Source organism: Peromyscus eremicus, chromosome 6 (assembly GCF_949786415.1).
Source record: "Peromyscus eremicus chromosome 6, PerEre_H2_v1, whole genome shotgun sequence".
Lineage (NCBI taxonomy): Eukaryota > Metazoa > Chordata > Mammalia > Rodentia > Cricetidae > Peromyscus > Peromyscus eremicus.
The window spans coordinates 16,003,196-16,017,395 of record NC_081421.1 but is presented as its reverse complement, the minus strand read 5'-3'; the positions used below and the strand labels follow the sequence as shown (position 1 = coordinate 16,017,395).

Below are 14,200 nucleotides of genomic sequence, written 5' to 3'. Positions count from 1 at the left end.
TTTGCTGCTTTCAGAATCAGAAGTGTTACATCAAATGACTAGAAGCAAAAGCTGCATAGTTTGTACCTAGACTCCCACACTTAGGAGGTAGAGGCAGGGTGGCATGATCCACGGCCATCTCAGCTATTAGAGTGAGGTCAGAACAGCCTAGAAGAGCCTGTCTCTAAAGAGGAGGGACAGAAATTAATTGGGGGAAATGAAAAAAAACCTCATCTATATCAAATGTAATAAACTCTTTTCACCTCTAAAAGAAAATCAGTTCCCCATGCTTTAAAATAAAAACATCCTAAATTCCTGTTTGAATGTCCTCAGGTACATCTCCGGCTCTGACCTCTTTCTCAGTGCGAGCTACATCTATAGTCATTACTGTGATTGCAAAGACCAACATTATTACCTTTCTGGGGACAAAATCAATGATGTCATCTGCCTTCCCGTGGAAAGGTTATCTCGCATGACACCAGTGTTGGCCTGCCAGGACAGGGTGCTCCGAGTTTTACAGGTGATGTCCTTTGCATTTTTCAATCTTTTCATTATTCAGGAACTCATTATGAATTCCTCATGCTTAAAGTTTCTTTAATGATTCCTTCTTTAAGTATCCTATGTGAAGTTGAATGTGAGAAAATATTTTTACATTTGATAGTTCTTTCTTACTTCAGGCAAATTATTGGGATCTTTTGAAAGTTTTTAGAAAATATATAGGGAGGGAAAAGGCTCGTTTCTGCTTCCCTGTCCCCAGTCCTGAATGCAGACCATCAGAATGGAGCACTTCGATACAGAGAACTATTGTCAACACTTTCCCACTTCGCTCCTTCACGACTTTTCTAGTCCTCAAAATTAAAGGGAGAAATTGGGTAAAAGAGAAGGCAACAGATGATTTGAATTTATCTGTCACCTTATCACAGTATGTAGAATAAAGTACTCAGTAAATAATTCATTGCATAAATAAATGGTAGCGTGTTTGCCTAACGTATGAACCCTTGGGTTTGAAACCCAGTGCTACATAAACCTTATGTTGTGGTACAAGCCCCAAATCGCAGCACTCAGGAGGTGGAGGCAGGAGAATCAGAAACCCAAGATCATCCTTAGCTTTGTAAGGAATTTGAGACCAGCCCAGGATAGATGAGATCCTGTTTCAAAAAAGACGAAGCAGGAATGGGCTAGCATTCAGCTAGAGATTGCCTAGCTGGTTTCTAGGGTGCTGCTTTGTTTCACACGAGGCCATCTATATTATCATTTATTTTATTTTTATTTATTTATTTTATTTAGCAATACAATTCAGTTCTACATATCAGCCACGGATTCCCTTGTTCTCCCCCCTCCCGCCCCCCTCACCTTCCCCCTAGCCCACCCCCCATTCCCACCTCTTCCAGGGCAAAGCCTTTATTTTTTCATGACATGGTATTACCATATAGTCCCTGTATGGACCAGAACTTGCTATGTAGACCAGGATACCCTCAAACTCACAGAGATCCACATGACTCTGCTTCCCAAGTGCTGGGATCAAAGGTGCTACCATGCCTGCCTATATTCTTATTGTTAAAAATAAATCAGCAAGGATCTGTGAAAGGAGAAAACTGAACATTTTCCTTGTGCCTTGCTCATCTCTCCTTTCCTGCCTTTGAGAATACTCCATCCCCTGAACTCGCTTCTTATACAACTTGTAGATGTTCTTTTTTTTCTTGTAGATGCCTATAAACTTTAAAATGATAAATAAAGGACAAGCATATGGCTCTTTTCCATATTGTAAATCTACATTAAAGTCTTTAAGTGGTTTTAGTCATTGAATTATGTAAGTAGCAAAACTGAAAGAAAAAAAAAAAGACAACAGCTTGCTTTTGTATCTAAGTAGTAGCTGATTCTGCCTTTTAGCTGGAGTGAGTTTGAGGTTTACCAAAAGGCAAGGCCAGGATTTCCTTAGGAAGTGACTTTGGGTATGCTCAAGGTTTTGAAATTATTCTGTCTTAAACACCAGTTAACACTAGAGAAGACAGAAGAAATAACAGTTGTTCCTGGAGAGCTTTGAAAGAGGTTTACCAGTATATGGTTTTCAGATAGACAGCACATTAAAGATAAAAACTGTTGGCTCCTCTGTCTAGAAGTTCATTGAGTTGTTCAGTTTTTGGATCTGGTTAATTATGGTTTTTTTCATAATAAAGTTCAAAATTAAAAAATATAAACTATTGAAAGTAGAGAATATATTATGTATTTTTTCTCCTTGGTGTGTATATATACATTTCATTTTCAATGTGTTAGTATATGTAAAATTATTGACAAATATATTTATATTTATGACCTACTTTCTTAAAGTACTTTTAAATGTTTTATGAGTTGATAGACTTAGATATTGATGTTTTCCATGATTTCCTTTTTTTTTAAGTTTTTTTTTTTAGTTTCAGCTTTTATAATTCTTGTTTTCTTTCAGGGATCTGATGTGATATATGAAATTGAAGTTCCTGGTCCACCGACTGTCTTAGCTCTACATAATGGAGATGGCGGTAATCAGATTTCAGTATCACTGGCAGTTATGAGTGTGAAGATTATTAAGTAAAAACAGAAAGATGTGTACAGAATGTAGCAGAATTAAGTGTGTTCACCTCTGCTCACTTGCCTGCTCAGTAATGTATTATTGAACTTCCTCATCTTGAAATTAGATATAGGTAATACGCTTCACCTTGTGACCACATGGTGGTGATCTTATTTTAATTCTATGAATCATAACAGCATAGTAGAGGGGAACATTTATATGTTTGCTTTTCATTGATGAGATTGTTGCTTTGAGGTAATAAGAGCGTAGATATGAACATCATATAGTTAGGATTCCATAGGAACTACCTGGAAACGGAAGAGTAATGATAGTCTAGCTTCTGGACACCTCAGGACCAGCTTTCTTAGAAAAGAAATGCCAGGGAAAGGAATCTTGGTCAGAAATTTTAAATGTGGTTAAAAGGTATAAAGCCAACATGGACAAGCATTCTGACATACATGAAATTTATTTATTTTTATTAATTTATTTTTCTGACATATAAAAAAACTACATATGAATGGTAGTATCATATGATGTCTTTATATATATACATCAATTTCTTGGCTTTATGTAATATTTGAAAAGTGAGATTTTTATGTTAATTTTTTTTTTAAGATCTAGTGATCATATGTTCCCTTTAATTTTTGTTAGGTGACTCTGGAGAAGGCCTTCTGTTTGGTACATCAGATGGAAAGCTTGGGCTTATTCAGATCACCACATCCAAGCCCATACACAAATGGGAAATTCGAAATGACAAAAAGTGGGGAGGTACGTTTTTCAGTCTAGTTCAGATTATGAAATTTCAACAATTATTTAATAAAATAGAGTATGCAATTTATTCCATTTTATTTGGTTATATTATATAGTAGGCTTTGTGATTCACAGAGACACCTCTGACTTATCTACTATTTGTTTATGGCATCTATTATATTATAGATATAATTTTTAAAATTAGAAATGCTACTTGTAGTTTGGGATAGACATATAGGTTAATCTCCATTATTCCATGTTAAACCCCACTGGAATAGAGACTTAATTGGAATCTGAGACATTTGGTGGGATGTAAAGAATGTAGTAGTGGGTCAGAAACTCTTCCTATTTTCTAAAGAGTTTATAAATTTCCAAGAATTTATACCTAACTTGGTAGGTAGTGAGATGGCTGTTAATATGTACAGGATATTTGTTCATCTGTTCATTTATTCCTTAGCAAGTACTTGCTGGGGAAACAAAGAGCCAATGAATGATGTGTGTGATCACTCACACAGCCATCTGAAGAGAATGCAGTGAGTTAGTGTATGGTAGCGTGATGATGGAAGCAGCTCCTTCTAGACTCAGTGATCAGAGAAAGTGCTCTAGAAAAGGTAAAACTGAGTTAAGAAGATTTGGGGGAAATAAGAGGAGGAAAAAGAATTGCAAAGCCCTTGAGACAGAGGTGAGATTGATTCATTGGGGTACCACCGAAGGACCAGTGTGGCTGAACACAGGAATGTGGCCTGAGGAGACGTTAGAGGGGAAGGACCAAACTGCAGGCCTGAAGCCTGGAAAGAGGGAATTTTAATTAGAGTGCAGTGGGAAGTCCTAGGAGAATTGTATGTGGAAGATATGACATGATCAAATTCACTAAAAAGAAGCAAAGTAGATTTGCATAGAGAATGGATTTGGGAAGAAACGTCCACATTGGAAACATAGAAACCACTTTGAAGGTGTTGTAGTCACCATGATTTATCACAGTCCAGAGCATCCTGGTTCATCCTTACTATAATGGAAGTATGTATGTAGAAGTAGAGAATTTAATGCAAAGAGTGAGAAGAATGATATCAGAGATATAGCCTAGAATTCTTTTGTAGCTGGAGTTTTCTCCAGTCCAGCCTGGCCCACAGTCAGGACAAATCTCTCTCACCTGCCAGTCCCACAGCCGCTTAGACCCAACCGAGTAAACACACAGAGACTTACATTGCTTACAAACTGTATGGCTGAGGCAGGCTTCTAGTTATCTAGTTCTTAAATTAACCCATATCTATTAGTCTATAAGTTGCCACTTGGCTTGTAGCTTACCAGTACCTTACATCTCGCTTTCCATCCGGGCGGCTGGCAGCGTCTCTCTGACTCAGCCTTCCACTTCCCAGCATTCTCCTCTCCCCTTGTCCCGCCTATACTTTCTGCCTGGCTACTGGTCAATCAGTGTTTTATTTATTAACCAATCAGAGCAACACATTTAACATACAGAACATCCCACAGCACTTCCCCTTTTCTTTTTTTTTCAAAAAGGAAGGTTTTAACTTTCACATAGTAAAATTACAGATAACAGAACAATTATCAAGCAAAAATTACAGTTACAATATCAAGCAGAGAGGAGAATTCTGGGAAGTGGAAGGCTGAGGCAGAGACGCTGCCAGCCGCAGCCATGAGAAGATGTTAAGATACTGGTAAGCCACAAGCCACGTGGCAACTTATAGATTAATAGAAATGGGTTGATTTAAGATATAAGAACAGTTAGCGAGAAGCCTGCCATGGCCATACAGTTTGTAAGCAATATAAGTCTCTGTGAGTTTACTTGGTTGGGTCTGAGCTGCTGCTGGACTGGCGGGTGAGAGAGATTTGTCCTGACCATGGGCCAGGAAGGACCAGAAAAACTCCAGCTACATTCTTTAGCCTATGCATCAGAGGCATAATTTACTGAAAACTGAGGAAGCCTGGAGAGTGAGAGCGGTACTGATGCAGTGCAGTGAAGACATTAAAGAATTGGGCTCGGGGCCTGAGCTGTTTGAGATGCCCATGTGTACAGGAAGGTGCCAAGTCGGACATAAGAGCCTGGGGCTTACTGAGAAGCCGAGCTAAAGGGAGATGTAAATGTAGGTCCATTGCTGTATAAATTGTATTGAAAGCTTTGGAAATCAATGAATGTAGGTGGAAAAGAGAAACAAAACAAAACACCCAATTATGTGCAAAGTTGTTGTTTTTCATTACTATATAAAATTCTCACAACTATGTGGTATGAAAATATATGAATACATGTGTATATTCTCTTGCATATCTATTGGTTTTCTAACTCATCACTCTCCTTGCTTACACCTCCCCCTTTTTCATAGGTATCTTGTGTATTGACAGCTTTGATATCATGGGTGATGGGGTTAAAGATTTACTTGTTGGGAGAGATGATGGAGTGGTGGAAGTGTATAGTTTTGAGAATGCAAATGAGCCCGTGCTGCGATATGATCAGGTAAATTCATTTAGAAAGATTTATGTGGGGACTGGGGCTGTAGTTTAGTGGTGGAGGCCTTGCCAATTGTGTATAAAGTCCTGGTTCTATCCCTAATACTGTAAACTAGAAGGAAGACAAAAGACTGTATACTTACTATATGTCCATTGTTGTAGAGATTATTGAGAGTTTGAATTTTAGTAAATCGAAACATAGCAAAATATTGCTTTTTAAAACAAAATGTTGTTGCTCTATCCTGACCTGGTGGTGAGACCTCTAAATCCCAGCAACTCTGGCTGAGGCAGGAGGATCACAAATTCAAGGCCTGCCTTGAAGAGGAAGCAGCTTTAGTGAAACTAAAGAAGGACCAGGATATTGCACAGTGGTCAACACTTTCCTAGTGTGCGCCAGGCCCTAGGTTCAACCCATGGGGCAAATAGATAAATAAATACTTGTAAACATATTGCCATTATCAAAATCTCTAGTCTATTTTTGTGTTTTAGTGGCAGAGTGCTGCCTTTAAGCTGAATAATAAATTCCTTTTCAGTATCACTTTTGAATATAATTTTGAATTTTTTAGGTATTAAATATTTTATTCTACTTTCTATGACTCATAATAACACAGTAGAGGGGAACACTTAAAGGTTTGGTTTTCATTGATGAGATTGTTTTAAGGTAGTAAGAGCATAGACATGAACATCATACAATTAGGATTCCATAGGAACCACCTTGAAGCAGAGGAGTAAAGATAGTCTGGCTTCTGGACACCTTAGGACCAGCTTTCTTAGAAAAGAATAAATGCCAGGTAAAGGTATTTTAGTTCAGAAATGTTTAATGTAATTAAAACATATGGAGCCAACATAGACAAGCATTCGGGCATACATACAATCTTTTTCTCCTACTTTTTTCAATTTATTATTTATTAATTTATTTTTCTGGTATATAAAAACTGTAGTGCAAATTCTGATTGGTTTAATAATAAAAACCTGGAATCAGATATCAAGGGTGAAAGCTGAAAGATAGAGAAGCAGAGGAGCTAGCCACAGTCACCTCTTACCTCAGAAGCTCCTGTGGGTATCTACATGTTCCCTGAGGCTGCTTCAGATAATAGTGTCCACAAAGTGTGTTGCAGAGGAGGCTGTGTGGAAATTAAAACATTACACAATTGACTATTTTACAGATGTGGTTCAAACTTGTTCATCTTACTGTAAAAATCATCTTGCTATGTAAGATTCAAGAAATAGTTCAGAGCCAGCCGGGTGCTGGTGGCATACACACCTTTAAATCCCAGCAGGTGGATCTCTGAGTTCCCCGGGCTACAGAGTGAGTTCCAGGAGAGCCGTGGCTACACAGAGAAACCCTGTCTCCAAAACAAAACAAAACAAAACAAAACAAACGAAAGCCAAAGAAATAGTTCAGGCTTCAAAGTATATGACAGTATTGGTTCATGATGTGCTTTTTCTGCCAATGGCTCCATGTCTGGCTGGGATTGTGTGCCCAGTTCCTCTCTCCATGCTGAGATTTGGACTGGCTTGGTCTCGCACAAAACACAACCACTATGAATTCTTATATGCAGCTGCTGTGTCCAGTAGATGTTTTCTTTTAATCACCCACTGCTTCTGGCTCTTACACTCTTGGCCTGTTCTGAAATGTCCTCTGAGCCTTGGTGGTGTGTTTGTGCCTGAGCACTCCAGTCTCTTGTCCTCTGCACCTTGGTTGGTTGTGGGTCTCTGTGTTAATCACCATCTGCCACAAATCGAAGCTGCTCAGATGAGATTGAGAGATGCATTGATAAGTCAGTAGGAGTCAGTTTCATGCTGTGTCCCATTTAGCAGCAAGTGGTCCCTAGGGCCAGGACCTGTCTATCCATAGATTCTTGGCCCAGTAATGGTGCCAGATATGGGTTTTAGAGAAAGTAATTTCCATGTAAGCTTTTGGTTATAGATAAATGTAAAATAATCCCATACTGGACTGAGAGATTGCTAAATTGTTAAGAGCTTTTGAAGAGGACCTGAGTTTTATTCCCACCATGCATGTTGATGCTGTAACTCTGGCTCCAAGATGGTCTGAGGCTTCAGGCTTTCTTGGGTACTTGTACTCACATGCACATACTCTCCCCTCCCCATACAAATAAATAAATATATGTTAAAGGATTCCATCTAATTATATAAGTACATAAGAGTATATTACATTAAATGAAAGTATGTAGGGAAAGTGGAGTGAAAATAAAAGTTGACACACATCATACACACACACACACACACACACACACACACACACACACACACACACACACGAAATTTTTTATTTTTAAAAGAAGAGGAGCCAGCAAGATAGTTTAGTGGGTAAAGGTGCTCGCCACACAGCCTGACAAACAGATTTCAATCCCCAGTCCTGTAAGGTGGAAAGGGAAGAAGGGGAGAAATGACTCCTTGGGGTTGTCTTCTGACCTCCACATTCACACTGTAGCATGCATGCTCACACACTTAGACATACATCTACATACGTATATATTTACAATTATAATAAATGGTAAAATAAAAGTTAAAGAAAAAAAGGAACAATGTGACATTTCTGTTACATTCAGTTATTCTAACTGATATTTCTTACTTTCAATGTCAGTGATTGTATATATAAATTTTCCCTGATATTTAGATTGACTGGGTATGATTTTTAAATGTCATGGTTTTATTTTAAAATATTATAACTTCCATGAGGTTATAATAAAAATTCTAGAAGTTAAGTTACAAACATACAACAAAGCATAGTTTTTTTTCATTAAAGAAAAAACCCTCTGAAGAAATTCATAGACTAGACTAAATTTACTAGCTGTTTTGTTCATATAATTAACCAAACCTTCCTTCTTTATAGAAAAAGCTTTGTTTTCTAGATGGTGATACTGGGTGGTATACACAAACATGCTAGTTATTTTGAATCTTCTTTCCTATATTTAAAAGTGCTGGAATTTTCTAGCATTTGTTCAGATCTTTCCTTATCTCAGTGCCTGCACATGATGAATATACACTTAATATGTGTTGAATATCTGGAGACAGGAAGAGAGGTTTTACAGCTTATTTTAACATGTCTTTGAAATGTTGAAATATTAATGAAGTGGATGGTCTTACATTTATTTTAGATGTTGTCTGAAAGCATTACATCGATCCAGGGTGGCTGTGTAGGAAAAGATGGTTATGATGAAATTGTGCTGGCCACGTATTCAGGTAAGGTAATAATGATGGGCAGTTGAAGAATAATGAAAAAAAAAACTAGATTTAATAAAGTTATTTTTTGACTAATTTTATTTATTTTACGTGTGTGTGTGTGTGTGTGTGTGTGTGTGTGTGTGTGTATCTGTATGTGTGTGTGTGACATGTATTATATGATGTATGTGCTTGCCAAGCCTGACAACTGAGTTCCATATCCAGATTCCATGTGGGAGAGGGAAAGAACCAATTTCTGCAAAATTGTATGACTTCTTTCACTCATGTGCCCTGGCATATTTACCCTCGCCCCCTGCCACCTGTCTAAATAAATGTAATATTTTAAAAAATAAGGAAAATGGCTGGGGACATAGCTCAGTGGTTTTATTACCTCAAATGTGTAGGGCCCCTGTGTTGGATCTAACATTAGATATTTTGAAGAGTGCTTTGCCTGTCTCTAGTAAATTAAATTATATTCTTCAATTTAAAGAGAAGTATTTGCTAAAATTGAGACTACATTTTGGCCTAATGCATTTCTTATAAAATATAATTTTAAAGAGCTAGTTTTTGTATTTTCATAGTAGTCTTTTGAGTGCAGAATTTCAATGACAATAATTAGTAACAGCCAATTCTGATTTTTCAGCTACTTTTGAATTTGCTGTAATATGATAGCAACTTAATACCATACTTGAATACCATACTTATACCATACTTGAAAACTGAGGTTTTTAAGAATAGAAAGATTGTAGCACTTCAAGGAAAAAGTAGTGTCATGAAATGCTTAAGTACTTCCTTTATGATGTGAATATTATTTAGTTTGAATTCTTTGTTCCATTTTCTAAGAAACTGTAGGGCTAAGTTAGGTTGATGATGGTGGACAGAGGGGAGTGTAATTGGGGGTTCTGTTACCAGCTTTTACACACAGTACTAAGTGTGATTGTAACTCATCTTTACAGGCTGGATTACAGGGTTGACAACAGAGCCCACTCATAAGGAAAGTGGACCAGGAGAAGAGCTGAAACTTAACCAGGAAATGCAGAATAAAATTTCTTCTTTACGGTAACATTTTTGCTGTTTCCATCTCATCAAAGTTTGCACTTGTCCCTTCATATTACCCATAGGCTCACTTGCTAATTTTATTGGTCGGAATGGTACATCTCATGAAAGTTTATAGACTTAAGAAAATTAGCAGTAAGTGTTGATTAATCTTTTGAGTTTGAAAAATACCTTCCCTATGCATTATTCTTTTTTTGTGTTTGTTTGGGTTTTGGTTTGTTTGTTTGGTTGGGTGGTTGGTTTTTCGAGACAGGGTTTCTCTGTGTAGTTTTGTCCTGAATCTCGTTCTGTAGACCAGGCTGGCCTTGAACTCACAGAGATCTGCCTGCCTCTGCTTCCCGAGTACTGGGATTAAAGATGTACGCCACCACAGCCCAGATATTCTTTTTGTTTTTGTTTTGTGGAACAAGGTCTCTCATAGCCCAGGCTACTCTCCAACTCATTCTATAGCTGAAGATGACCTTGAATTTCTGATTTTCTTGTTTCTGCCTCCATGGTGCTGGGTCCAGGTGTGCTGTACCACACCCATTTGGTGCATTGGTCTCTCTTGATTTACTGATCCAGAATTGCATTTTTTTTAACTTAGTTATAGGTAGTTAAAATGTCTGCTTCTGTTTTTCAGTGCATTACAAATAAATGAACAGAAGTTACTAGATTTTTTTTTTTCATTCACTCTGATGTTGACTGTTCCTGTGAATCCTTCTGATCTGTCAAATTCTCTTGCTAGACCTGAATAATGCTGACTCACTTCAATGCTGACATTGCTTTCATGGCCCGTTCAATTTGATATGCCCTGTGAAAAGTTGACCTCATGCTCACATACAATAAGGAAATGGAAGTTGATAAACCTTGTATTGACTGGGCACCCCTTGCTAACTTCTTAGGGAAGTGGGAACTCACCTGTTTTGGTGGTAGTTGAAGGCTACAGGAACTTTTAAGGCAACAGATGCCACAAGTACTAGTTCAATGATCTTATTTATAAAGAGCATTAGGAAAGCATTACACAAGCTAATTATGCCAGATTTATTCAGGGTATCCTAGTTCCTGCAATAAGGAAATAGTGAGATGACTCATTTGCTAGGAAACCATGAAGACCAGAGTTCAGATCCCCAGTGCCCATATGAAGAGCTGGGCAGGTGTGGCCTGCCTAGAATCCCAACACTCAGGAGACAGATGAGGGACCCTTGGAATTTACTAGCTAGCTAGCTAGACTAACAGCAATTTACAAATCTAGGTTCAATGAGAAACCCTGCCTTAATAAGTAAAGTAGAGAGTGACCAAGGAAGGCCCTACACCAACGTCTGGCCTCCACACACATATGCACACACACATAGATGCACCCATACACAGTGCATCCACATGCCTGTGGACATGTATACACACATGTATACCACACACATACTTCTTAAAAAAATACCAACTAGAGTTAGTGACTGACTGCTATGTTAGAAACTCAGTATACCTAGAAGAGAGTATCAGATCCCGTGGAACTGGAGTTAGGGTTGTGAGCTGCCATGTAGTTGCTAGGAATTGAATTCAAGTCCTCTGAAAGAGCAGCCAGTGATCTTAACAGCTGAGCCATCTCTCCAGCCCCAAATACCTTTTTTATAACCAAATCTTCCCCTTCTCTATCACAATAGAATATAAGCTGTGTTACAAACATATTCTTTTGTTCATTCAGCACATAGAACACAGGGGTAAATATATAATATTGATGAGTAAATATTTCTTGGATAAATTAATATTTTCCTTGATTTATTGCATGCATCCCATTAAATCTTCTCAGACCTTTCCCCTAAATTTGGGCTAACTTTCATGTTGCCCAGTACTGTTACTTCATTTGCATGTAGCCTTTCCCCTTAACCAAAACACCCCTTGACAACACTCATAGAGAATCTGCTCCAACGTTTGATGGAACTCCAGTGGTGCCACTGGTTCCTAACCATCCTGTCTCTTCCAAACGTGAACATTCTGCAGCCTCCTCCCTATTTTGTGTGTCTGCCCTGCTGACTTATAGAGAAGTTTATGGTGACTGGATGCACGCTTTAGTCTTTTTCGTTAGGTCTCCTGTGTGGTCGACTGTGTCAGCTTCTCTTGTGATCAGTGCCGTCTACAACTGTCGCCATGATCATGGGTGGAGCTGGTAATTCGCAGTCTTGATACAGCTCTATTAGTAATATTGCAATTGGGCTGAGTGGATGTTTCGGTTTTTGGATCACTGATAAATGGTGTGGAATGATTTGGTGGTCATAGACGCAAACATGTTCCTATTGATATGAAACAGTTCTAGCTCAGCCTCTAAGCCTGGCTTCTCAAAAGGAAACACCTCACATGTTTGTGCACACTGTGGGGGTCTCGAGTGTCTGTGGGTGATAAGATTGTGTGTATTTTCCTGCAGGAGTGAGTTAGAACATCTGCAGTTTAAGGTACTGCAGGAAAGAGAAAACTACCAACAGTCTTCACAGTCAAGCAAAGCGAAGTCAACAGTTCCTTCATTTAGTATAAATGACAAGTTCACATTGAATAAAGATGATGCCAGCTACAGCCTTGTCTTAGAGGTGCAGACTGCAATAGATAATGTCTTAATACAGGTAAGCAGAATGCCTAGCTTCTTCGTTTTAAGCTAGATCTGAGTTTTTTGTGGGTTTTTTTGGGGGGGGTTGGGGGGCTTTGTTTTGTTTTTATTTTTGTTTTTTGCAAACCAGTCATGTGCCCTTATTATTAACAAACATTTTTAATTCTAGACAGTAATTTTAAATGTTTACAGATTCTTCATCTTCTGTTAGGTAGTCAATTTACTGATAGGTTATTTGAGTTATATCTTTACCTTGTATTTGTTGTATACTCAATAACCCAAAGATGTGTGAATTTCAGTGTCCAGGAGAAATAGAAAGGACAACAGATTTCCTTCTTTGGCCTCCTCCTGGGAGAATCTTAACCTAATGTGGCTTAGAAAACTCCAGTATATGCTAGGTGCCAGGGCTTGGCCTGTAATTGCAGCACTCACAAGGCTGAGACAGGAGGACTGCCACAAGTTTGAGACCTTGCCTCAAAAAAAAAAAAAAAAAAGCTGGGAAGAGTCTATATTTAGTCCTTTGTAAAAGCATTTTCTGAATCTCCAGATACTAAGATGATATCTTACTTATTAACCCAGCAGATTCCAGGTAGACCAGAGGCAAAGTAGCTAATCTCAAGGGGTGATTTTAGGGGTATTAATAGGTAACTCACAACTGTTTTTGGTTTATTTATTAAAATTGGAATATAGACATGAAATAGAAAAGGATAGATGGAAAATTATTAGATGAAAAACTCATAAAAATTGGAGGGTATTAAGTTGGAAGAACACAATTTATCTGCCCAAAAGATACAATAAAGAAATCAGATTATTAATTAAATAGAGGAAGCCTTCTTTCATCGTGTTAGCTCACAGGCTGCCACACTGAACCACACTAGGAGCTCCAGTCTCATGCACCCCAGGGCAGCAGCACTTTTCTCTTAGAAACGTCTCTCCTGAGGCGACCATGTGATTGTGTAACATGAAATTCCGCTGGATAAAAGCAAGCTGTCAGCTAGGGAGACGATTCGGTTGCCAAAGCGCTTGCCGCGCAAGCGTTAGGACTCGGGTTTGGTCCACAGGTGGCTCTGGCTCTGTAGTCCCAGCACTAGGCAGAGACAGGTAAATCCCTGGAGCTTTCTGGTTAGCTGGTCTGGTCTAGCTGAGTGGATTAGTGGAGACTCTGTCTCAAAAACTAAGGTGGGAAATGACAAGGAAGATACCCATACACTACACACATATAATTGATATAATCAGAATAGCTTCATGATTAAAGCCCATGATAACATCTTTTCACTAATAAAAGCAAAAACAGGAAGATTATTCTTTAAGGAGATAAGAGAGATTGTTCTCTGATTTCTGATAAGCCAAATATTAAAGAATAGATGATCATAAAAAAATTTTTCTTTATTGAACTTACTTTCTAGAAATATAAACCATTGGCTGAGCATGGTGTTGCACACCCATAACCCCACACTCAAAAGCCTAAGGAGGACCCAGGTTTTAAGGCCAGACTCCTGGTGAGACCCTTTTTACAAATGGAGAAGCCAGGAGTGAAGCGCTCCTTTAATCCAAGCAGTGGAGAGGCAGAGGTGGGCATATCTGTGTGAGTTCAAGGCCAGCCTGGTCTACATGTGGAGGGTACATGGTGAGAGCTTGTCTCAGAC

At 38.4% G+C, this 14,200-nt stretch overlaps 1 protein-coding gene across 3 annotated transcripts in view; it reads left to right on the top strand.

Moving 5' to 3' along the window:
* Window positions 1-14,200, top strand: part of Bbs7 (Bardet-Biedl syndrome 7) — a 38,385-nt gene that overhangs the window by 6,280 nt on the left and 17,905 nt on the right. For all 3 annotated transcript variants that reach the window (XM_059265241.1, XM_059265240.1, XM_059265239.1), the window contains exons 5-11: window positions 313-499; window positions 2,423-2,495; window positions 3,176-3,292; window positions 5,614-5,744; window positions 8,860-8,944; window positions 9,880-9,982; window positions 12,378-12,570. In XM_059265241.1, coding sequence (XP_059121224.1) covers window positions 313-499; window positions 2,423-2,495; window positions 3,176-3,292; window positions 5,614-5,744; window positions 8,860-8,944; window positions 9,880-9,982; window positions 12,378-12,570 — 889 coding nt within the window. The remainder of the gene's footprint in view (window positions 1-312; window positions 500-2,422; window positions 2,496-3,175; window positions 3,293-5,613; window positions 5,745-8,859; window positions 8,945-9,879; window positions 9,983-12,377; window positions 12,571-14,200) is intronic.